This window comes from Paracoccidioides brasiliensis (genome assembly GCF_000150735.1).
Source record: "Paracoccidioides brasiliensis Pb18 unplaced genomic scaffold supercont2.2, whole genome shotgun sequence".
Lineage (NCBI taxonomy): Eukaryota > Fungi > Ascomycota > Eurotiomycetes > Onygenales > Ajellomycetaceae > Paracoccidioides > Paracoccidioides brasiliensis.
Genome location: NW_011371359.1, coordinates 2,672,866 through 2,692,032, shown reverse-complemented (window position 1 = coordinate 2,692,032; position 19,167 = coordinate 2,672,866). Strand labels below are relative to the sequence as shown.

The window sequence follows — 19,167 nt, the reverse complement described above, 5'->3', positions numbered from 1 at the left end:
TTTATTCCGGATCCTCTTGAAATTATGCCTGCTCCAGCAGGCACAAAGCGCGTTCGCGTTTGTCTCCCGACAACTCCTTCTCTCTTCACGTCTCAGTTTGCTAACATATGCCACAGGGAATCTCAATCTACAGGCCATTCGGTGTGTAAAACAATTCTTCCCCAAAACTTTGTGTTCCCTTCTCTCTCGCGACTCCAGTTTTCCTCTAACAACCAAACCCGCAGTTTTCGGAAGCGAAGCGCAACCTTTTGACCCAGCCAAACGACCCCCCGATGCCCCCGAAGACCACACCCACCAATGGCGCGCATTCGTTAAAGGAGTGAATGACGAGGACATCTCATACTGGTTGAAAAAGGTTCAATTCAAACTACATGAGACCTACGCGCAGTCCGTGCGCACCATTGAGTCACCCCCCTTCGAAGTAACAGAGACAGGGTGGGGTGAGTTTGAGATCCAGATCAAGCTCTATTTCGTCCCGGAATCAATGGAGAAGCCGCAGACTTTATGGCATAGTTTAAAGCTCCACCCGTACGGAGATGACATAGAAGGGAAGAGAGAGAGAAGAGATGTCATTGTGGCGCAGAACTATGAGGAGGTCGTGTTCAACGAACCTGTTGAGCAATTTTATGATCTGCTCACGGGGGGTGCGGGGGCGGCGCAGCAGGCTCCTAAGGGGAAGGCGGGAAAGGGCGCAAAGCAGTCACTACCACAGCCAGGGAGGACAGCAGAAATCCCTCACTCGGATAGCCCGAAGAATCCGTATAGTCACAAGACGGAAGCGAAGGAGCTGGATAGGTTAGCGGAGGCGATCAAGACTGTGGATCAAATGCTGAAGGAGGAGAAAGCAAAGCTTGTGGAGCGAGAGGAGAAGCTGGAAGAGTTGAAGAAGAGCGAAGGCATCACCACTGTCGTTAAGAAGAAATAGAAGGTTAATTTTTCGACGTGGAGGAACGAAATGTTGGGGCGTACTACTTCGTCCGTTCCAAATCATCCGCGAAACAAATGTCGGAACGGAGATTCCAAAACGGAGATTCCAAAACGGAGATTTCATAACCTCCGTCTATGCGTCCACACGCGCACGCACAAGCGCACTCACACACTAAAGCCCGACCTTCAACCCAGCTCTGAATCGTTGTCAAGTCGTCAAAAGACCCGATCGAGGCATGCATTTGTTCAGCTTTCTCTCATTGGTTATTCCATTTAGCCTTAACGAGATCCCGAATTATCCTTCTCAGTCCACATTGTCGCAGATCAAGTGGTGTGATGAAGTTGAGATTCAGTTCAACGTCCTACCCGCGTTGAAACAGGAGTGCCCCCCTAACTCGTATGAGACAATGGATGAACTACCAGTGTCGTGGCAGAGGAGCCAACATATGTTTGAACTTTTTGAGAGAGAACAACATTTCCTCTGCTTCAGTTTCCACAGTCAGAAGCTTGGCGATAAGTTACTGAGTTTTGCTTCGCCCAATCGCAGCAGTCAACCCTTATTACTGGGCCATTTTATTGGTATCAGCTTGTGTCTTAGTTATTTTGTTTAACTGATCGTTATTCACAAAGGAGTTATAGACTTCTCACGGGAGCTGCTGGCCGTCAAGTCATCTCCCTATCTAGGTCTATACAAGGCATGGAGATCAACATCACATGCGTCCTCCATGAGCAACGGAGGGCTAGTATCGGTCTAGCCACAACGAAGTAAGAAAACCTAATTCTCAAGACTAAATATCTCGACAGAAAACAATCCCATAGGAAAACACGTAGGAAAGCAGAACCCGTCAGGGCATCGGAAAATCTAGTATTTCCAAGCTCGATATCCCCACATCTCCAGTCCAGCTCGAAACCGACATCTAAATTTGTGCTTTCGACCCAAACACCTTCACTCTCTCCTCTACCGGCTTAAATGTCTTCTCCGCTGGCTCGCCTGTCGCAGTGCCGAAGACCATCTGGGCCACCAAACGCCATTCGGAGGGAAGGCACCAGGTCTTGGCAACTTCGTCGTCGATTAGTTGGTTGTAGTGTTGCAGATTAGCTGCGAGCCCGACGGATCGGAGGGCAACCCAGACTACAGTTGAGAAAGGAGTTTACGTGGTAAGCTTTGAACGATTTTCTTTGGAGGTGGGAGAGAGAGAATGGGAAAGGGAAAGGGAACGAACGGTGATATTGGTGCATAGCATTCGTGTGCTCTGTCCAGGGTCCAAAATAGTCCTTATACGTTGGGAACTTCTCTGCCAGGCCGCGGACGTGCGCCGGGTCTTCGAAGAAGAGAATCTGCATACACACGCAATGGTTCAAGGAAACTGGTTAGCAAGCAGGGATACGTTTATCGAAGACATCATCACTTCCACCCTTCAGGGAAAGAAAGAAAGAAGAGGAGGTCAATACATACAGTCCCATACGCGGCCTTAAACAATCCCAATTTGGGCTTCGTATGGCTCTCCCACATCTCCTTCGGTACCTTCCCGTCCGGAACGAGCCCTTCCTCAAAAATCTTCATAGTAATATCCCACAACTTCCGATGCTCGTCATGCAGCAGCAGCACGAGGCGTGTGGACTGCGTGTTGAAACAGCTCGGCACATGCAGGACGGCATTGCTGACGATTTCCTGAATCTTCGAGTCTGGCACGGGACTGGAGGCTGAGAGCTGGTAGACGGAACGTCTGTCTTGGGCGAGCGCTAAGAACGCCTCGTAGGAAGCAGGAGGGGCGTCGTGAGAAATATCTTTGACCGTCATGGTCTTAGAAGATAATTCTGGCGCTGCTGCTGTGGAAGCTTGGCGGATTGTTCGGAGAGTAGAAATTGGGAATTGGCGGGAGGGACGATGAAGGGAACTAATCGAGGAAGAATGAGAGAAATGGACGCTTTGTATCTGTGCAGGAATGGATAGTTGATGGGCGGTGTAAGGGAATAATATTGATATGTATCGTGGGGCGAGGGGATGAGTGGGTTTTATGGGACCGAGCAGCGACAGATGTCTGAGGAGGCGAGGCAGTTGGATCATGATAATGATGATTCGTGTCTATGGCTTCAATACCCCATTGACCATTGGTAAACTGTCAGTCAAAATGACAAATTGGATAGTTATATATTTTAAAATATATATTAATAAATAAGTAAATAATAAAAGGGTGAATGAGATATGGGTGTGACTTGCAATTGACCAATTGGATAAATCTGTTCGGTTTCGGCCGGCCCCATGTGATCCATTGTGTCTTTATTATGGATCGAACAGCGTTACGTGATTTGTCAGAGATGACTTAAGCTTTTTCGGCATGTCTTCTCCGCCGGGCGCTAAAACATAACTAAGAAAAAAAAATAAATAAATAAATAAAATCGTAAGCAAGCTGGAAACAAGAAAAATGAGCTTACGATACTTTGACAAATCAATCCATAATGTAATCAATAAGTGAGTTGGCCACATAAGCAAGTCGGCCACTTCTCATCTCACTGTACAATGAGAATGCATCTATGCCTCAATCATAAAGAAAAAGAGAAAGAATTATATTATCAATTATTTTCTATATGCCTAGAGCATGTATGAGCAGTATGCCCAGTAATCCCACATACACTACACTGTGGTGCTGTCTGTTTTTGTGATCAGAACTCAGCAGCCTCAATCACCCCTCTTTTCCATTCATTGATGCTTTGTATGTGATCCAAGCCTTCTTCAACCTCTAAAGCACCCTCTTGAGCTACATATATACAGCCTCTTTCTCACTTCTTCTTTTGTTTGGCATTTGCAGCTTTTAACTCTCTGTTTTCAGCTGCTAGAATAGCAGCACTGTGCATTGCCATTTGACACCCCTTGACCAGCTGACTCAGAGCTCAATTGCTTGGACTGGGTGGACTCTGTGTACAGCACTTGATATATTTTTTGACCTTCTCAGTCTGCTGCTCCAATTGACGTACATTATGCAGTGTGATGGTGGCCCAGGAGGCCTGGAAGTTGTGGGAGGTCCCAGAGGGGGTGGGGATATGCATTGTTGTATTAAGGTGTGAGAGAACCTGCTCAGAGTCATACAGAATCAATCCAGCTGCTCTGAAGCCACTCTTGATGTTGTTCTCAGTCAGGGCCTGCATCTGAGCTGCAGGATATAGGTCCAGAAACTCCTTCTTGTCAATATGATTGATCCCAAGCTGCATCTGATTCTCCATCTGTCATCTGTATGCTGTTTTCAGAGGGGAGAAGCAGCCAACATCCAATGACTGGAGAAGATGAGAGGAATGAGGTGGCATATAGAGAGCAATGATCTGATTCTCAGAACAGAATTGATCAAATTCAGCAGAGGCATGGCTTCTATGCCAGTTCAGAATCAACAGTCAGTGTGTACTGTTTGTATGGGGTAGGGTCTTCTTGTTGAACATCTCTTTCAGCCAGTACAAGCCCAGCTGGTCATTTGTCCAGTCATTCTCACTGACTTCAATCACCCAATCCCTGGGCAGTCCCTCAGTCTTATACCAACAGGACTGATGCATCTTTTCCTTGAGAATAATCATTGTATGCAGAGCTCAGTCAGAGACATTGACTCCAGCAATGACAGTCACCCATTCCTGATCTCCAGGCTGTACAAGCTTGGAATTCCTGGCTCTTTCAGACCCAGTAATCACTCTGGCAGTCTCAATAACCCTCATCTGAAATCCAGTCTCATCAAAGTTGTAGATATCATCTTTCAGAATTCCATACTTTGCAATGGTGTTTTGTATGAGCCTAAACCACTCACAGATAATCTCAGAATCCTCACATAGTGCACATTGATGATCATACTTGCAGGAGGACTTGTATTTCAGCTCTTCATGGTGTTTGACAAAGTTTCATACCCAGCATATTCACCCACTGTGGGTGGGGGGTTGAATCCCTGACTGGTAAGGAGGAGATTGGCCATTTATTGTACAGCTGCAACCCAGGGTGGCACACCTCACTCATCCATGGCCAGAATCCATTGAACAAGAGATTCTTCCTCTGTAAGACTAAGTTTCAAGTTCTTTGGGGGAGTGTTAACGCATGCTGTATGACCATGTAACTGATCACCTAAGGTGGAATGTGGAACATCATACAGCTTTGCTGCAGCTCATACACTTGAAATTTGACCATTTTTAAATGCTTGAATGGCTAAAAGAAGCCTTCCTTCCTGAGTAAAGGCTTTATTTCTTTTTGTGGTTGGCATTTTTGATGATAAAGATGTTGTTCTGAGATGAGATGTGAAAAGTGGCTGACTTGCTTATGTGGCCGACTCACTTATTGATTACGTTACGCGGATTTTTACTATAGTTACTTAGTTAGCCGTTGTGGGCGGCCCGCACGTGATCAGGCGTACAAATTTGTTGTTAGACTATTACCAATGGCCAGGAGTTCTGTCTAGTTAATTCCCAAAGAAATATGGTAATAAGTTATAATATTATATAGTTTATTGGACTCCTCTTTTTTATAACATTGGATAACTAGTTACTGGTATAACTGCTACGTATGATTGGTCCATGTCCGTTAAACGCTTACTCTACCAGCAAATAACTAACTAACATTCGTTTGACTCAATAGACTTGTTGCTGATCAATGCTTGCCATGCTCCAAAGGTCTACTGTCGCTACATAGCAGGTATCTTAGGTTAACTACCATCTAAATAACTATTAGCTGCAGAAAATTGGGCGGAGGAGCTCTGATCTGGCTTAACACCAATTAAGTTTAGCGCTCTCCCTGAGTTACAGGCGCAGGATAATTTTGTCAAGGACATACATAACTATTATTTGCTATACAACGTCTGCAGGTTTTGTGGACGGGGTTTCCAGCCCATCGAACCAGCCGGCATATTGTTCGATTCAGATCCTTGAAAAAGTGCAACCCGTCCTACATGACCTGCAACTCGGCTGTTTACAGAGAGTGGACCCTTGAAAGAACGGCCCCAAGACATCCATAACATTATTGATAGGCTACTACTCAAAGTCATCCTATATATCATCTGCAAATTTTTGAACGAGCCCACGTCTAAAAAGAAAGATTGGTGAGCCTTAAGAGGCAAGAATTTCATCGAATGTCTGATGCTTATCCAACGTCCGCTCCGCCGCTTGTTCCATCTTCATCTGGTAAAAACCGTCAAGCTCAGTCTGCTCATCCTTGCTTAGAAGTGCAATCCTATCTTCAATCGAAGTAAACTCCCCATAATACTTCGAGTCAATAAATTTCCAGTAGATATCATCAAATAGGAAGCAGGATCTGGCCGCAAGACAAAACCAGAAAGTTCCATCTTGCATCGATCGTTCCATGTGTTCTGACAGAGACGGGGTTACAGTATAACCTTGAGCAGCCGCTTCAGCCTCGCATTCTCGCAAGACGGAAAGAAAAATTTGTTGCCTCGGCTCATAGTGACTGAGAAAGTCATCAATTCCATTCTCCAAATCATGAGGGCCCTCTAGCAGTAACCACCACGGTGAACAGTGTGTAAATTCAGCCGGTGCGACGTAGCAGAATTCCCAGTTGATGACACTCTGAGTGCGAAGATCAGCATCCACAATAACTTCTGACGGTTGCAAGTCATCGCAGTACAGGCAGAAAGGCCCATTGTTATATGTGGTAGAGAAGCTGTGTGCAATTTTCGTAAACAGACAGCGAGCAACATATTTTTTTTTGCAATCCATCTCATCGGCAACCGCATCATTCCGCTGGGTTTGAAGGTGCCGCATATGGTCCCGGGCAAGTGCAACAAAGTAATCTGTCGCAGTGGAATATGGCCCTTTCCCTAGATCCCGAGGAGGGAAGTTGGCATGCATGAGCAGATTATTGATATTATATGTTACTGGTCGTTTGTCCACAGACCAGATCCCGTCTGCGTCTCTTCTGGGACAACCTATTTGAGAGAATTGGCACCGAGATAGGGTTAGAAAGATCCTTGCCATTTCCTGGTAGCAACGCCATAGTTCAGAGCCATTTTTCACAGAGTCCAAATCAGCTGCTTTTGAACGATCTGATAGCGAAGCGTGAAAGTATTTTCCCAGAGGGGTTCCGTCAATGAACTCTAACACCATGTACGGTCCAACATCACAGACACCACTTCCGAAAATCCGGGGAATGGGAATAGAGCTATGCTGGGAGAGGCAATCCATAACGCAAAGCTCACTTTCAACTTTTTCTCTGCGTAAAGCGACTATTCCCAGTTTGGGGAGCCGCACAACGACATTGCGGCCCGTTGCGAAAGTTACTTTGTAACAACGATTGTTGGCTTCCTCTTTGTAGAAGACGGCTTTTGTCGGAGTACCCTGACAGTGCCTGGCCGCAACTTTCGCAGCCAAGTCCTCTATCAGACAGAGCTGCAATTTGCGCAACCATAATATGTACAACATATCGGCATGCTTGAGGGCTTCGCCGTCCGCATACATCCTGGGAATCGTACTGTTTGATCACACAAAGTAAGCGTCGATTTCAAGGGACTGGGAGATTGGAGGAAGGATGGCGATGATTCAAGCAGTGAAGAGGGGGCATTCGATGTTATATACGCTAGCTCGTCAAACGGGGCAGCGTTGTTTGACTAACTAGGTATAATTAGTGATAGTTAACTAACTAGCTAACTAGTTAATCAACGCTCATACATCAAACAATCGACGGGCAACGAGAAGAGGCGTTGTCGACTCCACATTGGACATGCTTAGTTTACAGCAATTTCCCATGAGACCTCCGGAAGATCCGCGTTCCATGGGAGGAATGAATCCCTTTTGTCCCCGGTTTGCTGCACTAATCCTTGAAAAGTATATTAGTATGTATTGTTGATGCTCATTATTGGTCGAACTGCAACGAGGGCTGGATGATCTCGCTTTTCATCACAAAATGGGCAGCGATATTAGGCAGCGGCAAAAGGCAGATGCATAGCTATTTCAAGCCATTTCCATAATCATTCGTATGCCGTGGGCGTTTCCTATGTCTATCAGAAGCTTTTTACAGCTCTCGCTACCATTGAACCTGTCCGGTATCACACCAAGTCTTGCTTTTAACAAGAGAGCAACATGTCTGGGAAAGGGGATGGGACCCAAACAAAGAGCCAGCAGCAACGGGGCGGCGTGCTCAAAAGGGGCCAGAGAGCTCTTATTTCTCTTTATCAGAATAGAGAGTCATCAGCATCCTCCGGAAGCATTATAGTTGGATTGGCCGCGGGCACTGTGCTTTCAGCAGCACATGAAAGGTTTGCTGCTGCTGCATCTTAAAAAGAAGCTCCAGAGCGTCAAGGAGATCGTCGACAACCTCAGTCCGAAGGAAGGTCGAAAGGATGTGGGAGACGGCCACATTGAGCAACAGCCGACGCAGGAAGAAAATAAGAGTTCCAGCTTGATCGGAGGACAGAAGATAAATCGACAGGCTACGGTAGTCGAGGACATACCCCTCATTCTCTGCGGGTGCTCGCGGCACCGTGGGAAAGCTCTCCAGTTGCATCGAGCGTTAAAACTCACCGTCATCGTGGGTTTTATCAGTCGCGAAGGAAACTCTCTTCCTTTGAACGTATCCAGAAAGGACAGTTAACCGAGATTTCACAGGACGATTTGAATTCTGTGGAGCTACTCGGATAGGTGGAGGGTCGGACGACAGTATCTTCTGTATCTCGACGTGTATTCAATGTCCAACTTGGTAGCATTCTCCCCCTAAGTTTAACATTTCCAACGTATTTGGAACCTAGCTGATGCAGTGGCGTAATGCCAGGAAAATGTTTAGCGCAAGAAAATGTTCATTTTGTGACGTGAAATCATCACTCCGTAGTTTGGGCGTGCATTCTCGGGGTTTCTGGGAGCTGCGGGTTCCTGGATCAGATCATCTTGGGTTCGAAACATGAACTAGTAAATTACATATAAGGAAGAGGAAGAAGAAGAATGATAATGATAATAATGATAAGGATAAAATAATGAGGCGTTGCTAAATAGAGTATAGAGTTCTATGTCGTCTGAGCAAGTGATTTATCCGAGCAAGTGATTTATACAGTTTCCACATTCCTTTCCAAGCGTCTCACTGTTATCAATATGTATAGAGTGAAACCCGTATAACGAAAATATTATTAAAACGCAGCTTCTGCGGACTGGCGCAAGTCGCCCCGAGGCCCTTGCAATGCACATTCGCTGAATCCCTGGTCCTTCCGATTGCCACTGTACCACCCTTCTTCAATGAGTCGAATTTCCGTTTCTCGCCAATACTCCAGTTTGCCGCCAATTCCGCTCTTAAAATCAAGGTCGCCCAGACGCACCTCGAGTGGTTTATCTTCGTTTTGTGGAACCTACAACAACACGCCGGCATCAGTCAGAATACTATTTGGTCGCTATTCGGGACAGTTCAATTCCTCACCCTAATGAACATGGTGCAATCCCTCAAAGTCATGGAAATTGCGCGTTCACGGAAATGCGCCTGTTGAGCATGGAGGCCCACGGCATTCTTGTCTCGCTGGCAGGCTTGCAGTTTTAACAAGGTGTTGTTTCGGTGTATACACCTGGCGACACGGTCCCATCCGTGATCGCCCCGCATGAACCTTGTTGCACGGAGTACATCGTCGAAGTTATCTGATACTAGATCAAGGGGGCAGAACGAAAGTTTCTCCGGCTTGCCGGCTTTCCGTGCCCTACAGTTTTTCATCTCGCGTAATGCACAAGTTCTGCATCGCTTTGCATCAGGCGGTGCTGATGGTGACTGCAGCAGCCACTTTGGTTTGAACTCCCATAGGCAGTCACCCGACCCTGGGGCGGGGGTCATATCCGTGATCAGAAGCCCAAATGGTTCCGTGGTAGATAGGTGTACCCCCGTGCGTCCTTTTGGTCGTGCATTGCGAGATTCGAACGCACGGAGCTGCTCGTTGCAAGATGCAATGAATCCTTTGGGTAATCTGACAAGTTCCAGGTCAACCAGTTCGTCGCTCATAAACATGGGTCTGATGCAGCTATTGAAATTCTTCAAAGTATCCTCGTAAGGGGTACCAGAATCGATCTCTTTCCGCAGCCGCAGTAATTTTCTAGACTTCTGCTGCAGCTCTCCAGGACTCATCACTCCAACAGGAGATATTTCGCCAGGAATGGTATACCTGTAAACTATGTTTGCACCACCTTCGGCAAGATAGAGTGGTTGGGTGCCAGCAGGGAGTTCCGGGATAGGAAGTGATGCGATATGGGTCATCGCATCGGTTGCGTTGCAATCGGATCCTGGGTTGGCCGATCGCTTTGGTACTTTGCGCGACAGTTCTCTTGTGTTCCCTCGCACCACCTTTCGCTCAGCTTGTATACGACCTGGCACCTGCTTTTTATATCGATCCGTGAATCTCAAGATCAATATAAAGGCAGAAAACGCAAACAGGAATATCAATCCAACCATTGGATGATAGAAAGGTCGGGGACCAGCGTGGGCTAAAATTGAACAGCTATTTTCTCAACAATGCAAACCCAGCAAGGGAGAACGTCAGATGGGGCGGCGACGTCATATAACAGACAGGTGAGGTTGACCCGCCAGCCCTGCCGCACGCGGTAGGCGTCTTCGTGGCCGCTTCTTCTCTGTGATGCGCTACGTATTTTGCCCCTTTCGCAGCCTGACGTCTTCAACCCCGATGCACCATCATAATGCATGGCATATAGCAAAATATCATGCGGGGGGAATAACTGATGTGTAGCCAGCTGTGATAATCAGGAAGTATAGTCCGGCAAAAACGTAGCAGAAAACGCAAATGACAATACGGGATTTTGGAAGTCTTTGGATTCAACGTAGATAAACGGACAACAACATTCGAATTTCAGCAATCCAAAAAATCAACAATACAACAAGTCGGAGTTTGCAAAATAGATGTTTTAGAGAAGACACAGAAGCAGAAGAAAACAGAAAACCACCCACAGACCACCCACAGAGGGAAACAGCACACGCCGATGCGAACTAATCCGACGCTCCACGGGGGCAGGAGGGACTCGGCGCCAGCGGATGTCGGCGGTCGGGGGTCGGGGGTCGGGGGTCGGGGGTCGGGGGTCGGGGGTGATGCTGGTCAGCCAGAAAGCCCAGCAGACGACGTCGCAGAGGCCGGCAGCAGATTCGGCCTTGACTCTGGGCTTGGACTTGGATTTGAGAACTGGTCTTGGTCTTGCTTGGTCCCGGGTGTGGGTTGACGCAGGTGGCAGCAGTGGCAGCAGTGACAGCAGCCTGACGGGCGCCGCGAAGAAGATGTTCGCAATTCGACGAGGACAGGGTCTGAGTCCAGAGTTTCCATCCCCAGCCAGCCAGCGAGAACAACAATCACCACGGAAGGGATGCGAGATGTTTAATGAGAGTGGTTGGACAGATGGGGATTTTGTAGACTTTGTGGGTAACAGGCTCGTTTTAAATCTGGTGGGGTGGGGGGGTTTATTTAACCAGCTTGCTTGTTCCGCTCTCTGAATGTTTTGACTTTTTTTTTTTTTTTTTTTTTTGTTTTTTTTTTTTAAAAAAAAAAAAACCAAAAAAAAAACTCCCTCCTAACTTCTCCCCTCCTTATTAACTATCGTTGTTGGTTCCTATTGGCAAATCAAATAAGAATTCCGCAGCAAATGCGCAAACCACTCGTAACCAACTCCAACACCCTCTGGTAGCTGCACGAACACCGTTTTCACTCCCAGAAATAAGCAAATTAAGAAGAAAATGTCAACGACCAATAGATCGTGTAGGCTAAAAGATTGAGGAGACGGTTCGACAGCATCTGCTGCGTTTCAGAACTGCTGGGTTGTTGCGATATTAGTTACTCAAAGAGTCCGAGTGCTGCAGCAGTGTTTCTGGCCACTGTCGTGCCTGTGCCGAACTCCGGCTCGAGAGATTGCAGCAAGAGGCGCTCTCTAGAGAGGCATATCTCCTGACCTGCCGGGCGGATCAGATATACGGAGTGGAAAGGGTCAGGGCAGAGAGGAAGATAGGGGGGGGTGGGTGGGAGTGATCAAAGAATAATTATATAATTTTGTTCTAATTACATTTCGCATGGGGTCCGGCCGGAAGAGTTAAACTTCGAGCCAACTATCAGAATACGGAGCCGCCCAACAATGTAAAAATATATCAAGACCCAACATTGTACCCTATTATTATTAAACTCTCGACCTGGTGGCGAACACAATTCGTTTTAAACGGCAGCTTCTAGCTCTCATCACGAAATAATTTTATGACGATTTTGTTAGTTAATTAGTTTACTTCCCAAGTTAATTTTTTTTTTTTTTTTTTTTCAAGTTCCCTTGTGAACTAGTGAACTAGTTAACTAGTTCCCTCTTCCTCTCACCTCTGACGGGCAAGATCGTTATCTTCATTTCGTTTCCTGCGGAAAAACCTCAATGGCCTCAGTTCCTAACTAACTAGTTACAAGGGATGAACCAAGGCTGCATGCATGCCTCGCCAACCGCAGTTCATCGAGAGAATCACTACAATCCCCAGACAGAAAGCCGACAGCGAATACAGCTGCTCACTGGCAAACAGGAACTCCCCATTCAGCTCTCGAGAAAAGGGCGTAACCTTGAGTTTGGGGACGGACTCGGACCTCTGACAGATCACCCACCCCCTCCGCTGGTTGGACGTATGGATGCCTAGCAGCACCAGGCCGTCCAAACCTTACAGGGCATCGACATGATCAGACCAGGCGAGATCGGGTGGGTAACTAATAAGGCTTGGAGCATCAAAGCTAGTGTTCAGCTCGCTGCGAATAACGAGGCGAGGGAGGCGAGGGAGGCCGAGGGCGACAGGTTGAAGAGGGGTTAGATAACTCGGTATCTGAGGGGGCAGCCTCGGTTGTTTTTTCTCATATATCAATAAGTCGACAGCCAGATCCGAAGCAATCAAAATAAATAAATAAATAAATAAATAAATAAATAAATAAATAAATAAAATAAAATAAAATAAATATCACGACTCAACTGTGTGAACAGGACTTCGTGTGGGGGTGGAGTTCAGGTTTAACTAACTAGCGGGGTAGCTGCCACGATTTCTCCCCTGCAGGCTGGCGCTCAACCTACCTACCGTTGTCTAACCAAAGGGAAGGGTTTCCCATGGAATGGAACAAGCGTAAACTGATTTAATCTGTAACTACATGGAGGGAACTGGAGAATTCCTTTGTGAGCACTCACTCAGAGCTCTGCATGGACACCAAATTTAAGGTACCCCCAGCCGGTCTGCTTCCGAGATTCTTCACAGGTGTTATAGTTCTGCATCGTCAATCCTGGGTCCGGGAAACAAGTAGTTATTAACTATTTAACTAATGCAGGTTGCGTGGAAACAACCACATTCCGTTATCCAATCATCCAGACTCAAGTTCCTTGGTCGCGTGGGAGTTTTCCACCTGGATTTGGGAGCTGTTGGGCCGTTTTGAATGCCGCTTGTTCGACAGCGCAATCCAGAGCAATCGTTCTGAGGAGAAGAAACAAGTTTTAAAAGGAGTAGTTGAGCATTTCAAATGAGTAATTCATTTATTTCAACATAGTTATAATTAGGGTCATTGATTTTTAAAATAATAAAGACATAAATACTTTATATAAAAAGAAAATGAACAACTAAACTTGTGCCTTTGAGGGGCCTCCCGAGCGCAAAATGGCCGTCCCTGTGCGGTTGCGGTCGGGGGCACTTGATCTCGGCTTCACTTGACCGCCTGTCTATATAACTAAATAAACCCACACACACCTAACAACCAACTACAACTGCTCCTTTACCCCTTTCACCGGTCGCCCACTATCAGGCCCTCACTTGCCCGCGCTCAATCCTGAGTAACGATCCTCACCCTGCCCCTGGAATCTTCCCTTGTTTCGCCTTCTCACTCCACACCCATCTCCACCCACCCATCTTCCGGAGAACTTCCCACCCAGGTCCTGGTCTTAGCTCTTCAGCCCTCTTTGTCTACTCTCTACAGTCATTTCTGCGTCACTGGCTATTCAATCTCTCAATATCTGGGCCGTCCTACTTTGGAACACAAAGGAAGGGGGGCCTGCATCTCCTGCATCTTCACTTTTCCCCCTGCTGACATCCTCTGTAGCATTGATATACATTCGCTGATGGCCTGGCCTGATCTCTCACCCTTGCTGGCGAAAATTTCACACTTCACTCAAGTGACAAGGGCATGGTGACGTGACACAGTGAAGGAGGCATGTCCAAGCCTTATAATGGAGCTGACGGGTGTCGCGGACATGACTCGAATCATTCCAGGCCTGTGTGAATTTTTGGATCACTCTACATTACAAGAGTGACAATATGATGTCAAATGTTGTATGCTTCTGATAAGTTAGGAAGCTTGTTGAGATCTGTGTTTACTTTGACAAGTATGCTGCAGTATCAGTGGGTATATAAGTATCCTAAGAACAGCTTCATGTTACAGTTTAGAAAATAAGGAGTAAGAGAGATTGAGATTCATTGATATTCCCTGCAGAATACATAACGTAGTTTTCTGCTTATTTCACTAGATTTGACTAACTAGCTTTTGATATACAGAACCACTCCAAGACGGCGCGGTCTAAGATTTAGCTACGACATGCTGCTACTATGTATGGTGGTTTAATTTGTTTGTCTCATCAGATCAGTAACAATAGATACTTCTAGTTAATGATAATCAATTTCTCTAACTATGTGTTAGAGGATTCCCCGGCTACCCGAGGTCACGTGCACCTATGTATTTCTTGGTAGTAGCTAGCTTGCTTAAGAGTCACACCAATGTAACAAGGTTGATAACGGTCCTCTAAGACTATGAATGGACATTACTAAGCTGCTCACCTTGCTATGAAGATCTACCTTTGATAAAGCATGAACATGCCCCATAAGTTGAAAAACTGTATCAGTTGCAGGATCCTACCTCCCCATTGTGATAAGACACAAAGGTCTGTGGCTGTGGATTGGGACGAGGCTGGAGAATTAACATGCAGCTCTTTCTGCCAAGACAAATGTGTAAATGAAAGATTGGAAATGCAGGAGACCGGCAGGTAGACTCACCTCTCTTTTCTTTTTGACTGTTGATTCTGTTGAAAGGAATTCATAGGTAACTAACTAACTAACTAGACCTCGCTCCTGGCGCAAAGCCCAAAGCCGCAGCGACGAGACTTCGACCGCGCTAACACGTGATCTGGCCAGCCAGGCTGCACGTGATCTAGCTAGCCCGTATGGAGCGTTGAATCAGACGGGAGAGATCACCGAACGAAGATACATAACTATCAACTATTATTACTACACACGCGATATTGGCCATCACATATTTATTGCAGATGGGCCCCCATCCACAACTAAAGAGTGCAGCCACTGTCTGGAAACCATGGCAGAGCTGTCAAAAGATGCTCCTTATGAAAATAGTAAGGGCCGCGAAATTCTGTCCAAATGCGGTGGTTCCTTTGTCTATGCATTCTTCCACGTTTAACCCTGATTATACTAATTTTATGTCCACCGTCTGCATAGCTGTGGAAAGCAGCTGGGTTGGATGAAGAAGTCACTTTTATCACCCCCCACGCTTCTTGTCCTCATACTTTGCGTATTTCTTAATGCCGTCACTGCCGCTTTTCCTTGTTCCTTGCCTCCTGGCTCGGCAAACTTCATTCTTCCTACTTGGACGGTTTACCGTTATTTGCCGTCTGATTCTCAGCCGGTTCAGCAGACTCCGAATCCGATTCATCCTCCTCCAAGAACTCTGCTGAATAGTCAGCACAGAACCCGCTCCCGTCTATGTACGCCCGGTGGAGATGAAAGAGGGCTTACCGCCATACTCGATAGCGCAATTGTAGCCATTTGCGTCCGCATGCAGGCATCTCTTTCCAGCCTCGGTGTAATTCGCTATATGTTGGTGGGTGAGGCACCAGTCAAAGTGGCCCGCTATAAAACATTCTTTCGAGACAGCATCACCGCAGTGCGGACTGCTGGTTGTCAGCATAACAATCGAATGACATTCAGCAAGAGTACTCCTCACCAGTCCATGTACTCTCCCGTGTCATCAATGTCATCTACGTATTGATGCGTCGACACAACCCGGCCCTCCTTCGGTCTGGGAGAAGTTGGGCTTTTATTTGCCGAGTCCTGTACTACGTCACTTTGGGCTTTAAAAGGCTGTCAAAGCTTTTTCTTCTCCTATTTACCCGACTGTAAGTCTCTCCAACCTCCTGCTGACTCGCAATATCGGTGCGCCTGTCAGCAGAAGAGCTGACTGGACCCCTCTGCATGCCATTGTTCTCGTTCGACATCGCCGGGGGGAAAAGTGGGTTCAATCAAGCAGGCGTTGTGAGGATCCAGAAGGAGTGGTCCGATCGTGTTTTTTGAAAAATGGTTCGGGGAGATATATCCCAGGGCAAGTGTATCGAACTGGAATTTCCAAGTCCTGTCTGTCCTGGAAATGCGGGTGCTTACCAGGATTAATATAGCGGCGACGAAGGAAAAAGTTAAGGCGAAATTGAAAAGAAGAAGTCAAAACATAGAAATCAAAAGAGAATGAAGGCAATAAAGATATTGGGGCATAGGCGAATGCGCAATTGCCATCGCCCCGCATGCGATCCTACATACCGTATATAGACTAGCCAGCTTGTCCTCCCAATACGGGATCAACCATCCCACACTAACACACTATATCACATGAGATAATCCTTATCACGGGAACTCGTGCCCCTCCAACCCACCTCGAAGAAGCATCCGTCACACTTCCTATTTTTGATGAAGATAAGCTGGTATCTCTAAATTGAGGAATACTGCGGAAAAGTACGATACGCCTTCTGTGTTACATACTCCTTTCTGATATAATGCAGAAATCACGTCACGACTACGGTTGTATCTTCTTCTTCTTTGGGGGGACACGAGTTGCGGCCACATACGATACTATTATTTTACCACTTAGAAAATCCGGAGGGGTGATCGTTGATGATGACTCACACGTCACTTGGGAGATTCCGCATTATTTCGATTTTAAGGAGCCACATATTTTGCCCATCGGTGGAGCTGGCAGACTAGGATTGTGGAGGACCACGTTGTTGTGCTGTACGAACTTGCTGGCCGAAATCTAAACTACCAACTATATATACTGTATGGAGGAACGTGGTTAGGGTAGCCCGCAGCATCACCTGACAGTAGGAAGCCTGGTCGTGACATTTTGAAGAACACAAGCGGAGGAAGAATGGACAGGGGAAGAGAAATCCACGCAAACATCATGATCCAGGTTAGCTTGAAAGCGCGGGCCCGGGGAAACACCAGCACCTATTCACTTTGGCCATATACAACACCAAGGTTCCAAATTTTCCTCAAGGTCCATAGGGCTTGTGAGGACAGACAGGTGCAGAATGGGACACTGATGGATTCGCAGCGCCTATCGGATCGGATGGCACGCTCTCTGGACAGTGAGTGGACTGACTCTTTTGCTTCTGTCTTGCTACAAAAACGCGCATCAAGCTCTCCAGAGACTGCTAAACAGAGGTGTAAATGGTGTAACAACCAGCACAAGGTTGGTTCCAGTTCAAGACACAGATGGAGCTCTTCTCGCTACTTGCAGATATTCCCGGCTCTTTTTGAAGATGAGATGCGCTGTATTTTTATTTGGGTGTAGCGTAACAGCCAGGCATTATTGGAACGCATGGATGTGCAACTGAAATCCATCTCCGTTGATGCCGGGCGCAGGAACTAGATGTTCAACGAAGGACCTGGACGACCCCCAAACTCCTAAGATCGAAAAATCAAAAGACAGGCAGGCGCACCGAAGTTCCTCCTCTGAACCGTGGTTCTCCAGTTTTGAAAATCGCCGATTTTGCCCTATGGAAGCCACTATTTAAGCCAGATGAGGTTGCTGACGAGTGGGTTTTTGGGACAGCAGAATAGATTTGAAAAACTGTGCATGAGTTATGAAGTATTTTTCAACATGGATAACCCAAGGCAGGAGCTTCCAGCATGGTTCTATCGTTTGCATGCTCTCTCACTATCAAAGAAGATCGAGATGTGACTCCCGAAGACTTTGATGAAGATCTCTCCAGTCTTCCGGGTCTCTCTTTTGATTCTGAAGCAAACGTAAGTATATGTTGTATGGCATCTGATCGTGAACATACGAGAGTGCGGGCGCAGTAGATCTTGAAGAGGACAAAAGAGCCAAGGCAGCACTGCTGGGCAGAAACGACCTTCTGACTGTGGACACAGCGCTTCCTCCCCCCCTCCGAGTAAACGTACCCAGTCAAGCTCTCCCACCAAACCAACGGTGGACTCTATCTCACCGAATTGAGTGTGTTGTCATGTGGTTGTCTAGGATTATGGGAAGCCTATCTACTACTGCAGCTCAAGGGCTGCTTTACTTGCTTGGTTGCAGGCTGTATTGAAGGTTATATCTCACTCTATGACAAGGCTGGCCTTGTCCAATGCGACGTTTCCCTACGCAATCTGATGGTGAATTGAGGACAACAACCCGTCATGGCGGGCTTTCCTGATCGACCTTGACCTGGCAATCAAGAAACGACGGGATGAGTCCTCGGGCGCGCAGGGCAAGACAGGCACCAGGGCAAGACTGGCACCAGGGGCATTCATGGCTATTGGTGTCTTGTATGGTGAAAAACATTCCTTCATGCACGATATGGAGTCTATTTTCTCGGTCCTCTTCTGGATATGCATTCGCTATTATGGGCCAAAAAAAGGGAAAGAGGCGAGGCACTTGGAGAAATGGAACTATATGGAAACTGAAGAGCTTGCACAAGCTAAAAAGAGATTGTTGATGATGAGAGTGATTTTCTCGGAATTGCAGAGGATAATTTCACTCCACACCATCAACCCCTGATCCCAAGTGTCAATAGGTTACGCCGCCTTGTCTTTCCAGACGGTAGACGATGGAAGAAACCGAATTCTCATCTGTATCTGAACATGATCAAGGAGCTTCGGCATGCACAGAAGAACTCAGATATCGTAGACTAACGCAGATTCAGTGTCACATTTGTCGAATATATGCGGCCTTTCTACATGCAACGGTATATTTCCAGGGATGCCACTGAAACCTGACCCATAGCCCATTTCATCAGAGACGCACGCACGATCTTGTGACCGCTTTCCGAGCCTTGGGTATGAAAACGGGCTCCCTTCCCTTGGAATCCATCTTTCTGTTGACTCCTTTCCTGCTCACCTCCCATTCCTAACTCTCAGCATTTTCCAAGTCGGTCCACTTGTAGACCAACGCGTAACAAGGTTTGTGTTGTCAGGAATAATGGACACTACTTGTCATGTTTATTACGTGCCTTGAGACGAGACTCTAAAAT

At 46.8% G+C, this 19,167-nt stretch overlaps 9 protein-coding genes across 9 annotated transcripts; 5 read left to right on the top strand and 4 right to left on the bottom strand.

Annotated features, from left to right (window-relative positions):
- Positions 1–24: 24 nt before the first annotated feature.
- PADG_02049 (YEATS domain-containing protein YAF9) lies at positions 25–925 on the top strand (the record flags this gene model as incomplete). The annotated part of the gene is made up of 3 exons (XM_010759382.1): positions 25–57; positions 117–141; positions 225–925. 3 exons carry the CDS (start codon positions 25–27, stop codon positions 923–925), a joined length of 759 nt encoding a protein of 252 aa, XP_010757684.1.
- Positions 926–1,844: 919 nt separating this feature from the next.
- Positions 1,845–2,728, bottom strand: PADG_02048 (uncharacterized protein; the record flags this gene model as incomplete). The annotated part of the gene is made up of 3 exons (XM_010758879.1): positions 1,845–2,059; positions 2,151–2,265; positions 2,384–2,728. 3 exons carry the CDS (start codon positions 2,726–2,728, stop codon positions 1,845–1,847), a joined length of 675 nt encoding a protein of 224 aa, XP_010757181.1.
- Positions 2,729–5,997: 3,269 nt separating this feature from the next.
- On the bottom strand, positions 5,998–7,362 carry PADG_02047 (uncharacterized protein; the record flags this gene model as incomplete). The annotated part of the gene is made up of 1 exon (XM_010759381.1): positions 5,998–7,362. The coding sequence occupies one exon, from the start codon at positions 7,360–7,362 to the stop codon at positions 5,998–6,000; it is 1,365 nt and encodes a 454-aa protein (XP_010757683.1).
- A 621-nt stretch (positions 7,363–7,983) lies between these two features.
- PADG_11357 (uncharacterized protein) lies at positions 7,984–8,494 on the top strand (the record flags this gene model as incomplete). The annotated part of the gene is made up of 2 exons (XM_010759607.1): positions 7,984–8,136; positions 8,186–8,494. 2 exons carry the CDS (start codon positions 7,984–7,986, stop codon positions 8,492–8,494), a joined length of 462 nt encoding a protein of 153 aa, XP_010757909.1.
- Positions 8,495–9,020: 526 nt separating this feature from the next.
- Positions 9,021–10,318, bottom strand: PADG_02046 (uncharacterized protein; the record flags this gene model as incomplete). The annotated part of the gene is made up of 2 exons (XM_010758878.1): positions 9,021–9,236; positions 9,305–10,318. The coding sequence occupies 2 exons, from the start codon at positions 10,316–10,318 to the stop codon at positions 9,021–9,023; spliced, it is 1,230 nt and encodes a 409-aa protein (XP_010757180.1).
- Positions 10,319–10,912: 594 nt separating this feature from the next.
- PADG_02045 (uncharacterized protein) lies at positions 10,913–12,697 on the top strand (the record flags this gene model as incomplete). The annotated part of the gene is made up of 2 exons (XM_010758877.1): positions 10,913–11,287; positions 12,530–12,697. The coding sequence occupies 2 exons, from the start codon at positions 10,913–10,915 to the stop codon at positions 12,695–12,697; spliced, it is 543 nt and encodes a 180-aa protein (XP_010757179.1).
- A 2,031-nt stretch (positions 12,698–14,728) lies between these two features.
- On the top strand, positions 14,729–15,326 carry PADG_02044 (uncharacterized protein; the record flags this gene model as incomplete). The annotated part of the gene is made up of 2 exons (XM_010758876.1): positions 14,729–14,898; positions 14,975–15,326. 2 exons carry the CDS (start codon positions 14,729–14,731, stop codon positions 15,324–15,326), a joined length of 522 nt encoding a protein of 173 aa, XP_010757178.1.
- A 181-nt stretch (positions 15,327–15,507) lies between these two features.
- On the bottom strand, positions 15,508–16,140 carry PADG_02043 (uncharacterized protein; the record flags this gene model as incomplete). The annotated part of the gene is made up of 4 exons (XM_010759380.1): positions 15,508–15,593; positions 15,662–15,816; positions 15,882–15,976; positions 16,036–16,140. The coding sequence occupies 4 exons, from the start codon at positions 16,138–16,140 to the stop codon at positions 15,508–15,510; spliced, it is 441 nt and encodes a 146-aa protein (XP_010757682.1).
- A 953-nt stretch (positions 16,141–17,093) lies between these two features.
- Positions 17,094–18,829, top strand: PADG_02042 (uncharacterized protein; the record flags this gene model as incomplete). Its single annotated transcript, XM_010758875.1, has 8 exons — positions 17,094–17,280; positions 17,341–17,384; positions 17,558–17,734; positions 17,810–17,941; positions 17,983–18,093; positions 18,174–18,245; positions 18,321–18,463; positions 18,712–18,829. 8 exons carry the CDS (start codon positions 17,094–17,096, stop codon positions 18,827–18,829), a joined length of 984 nt encoding a protein of 327 aa, XP_010757177.1.
- Between the last annotated feature and the right edge of the window lie 338 nt (positions 18,830–19,167).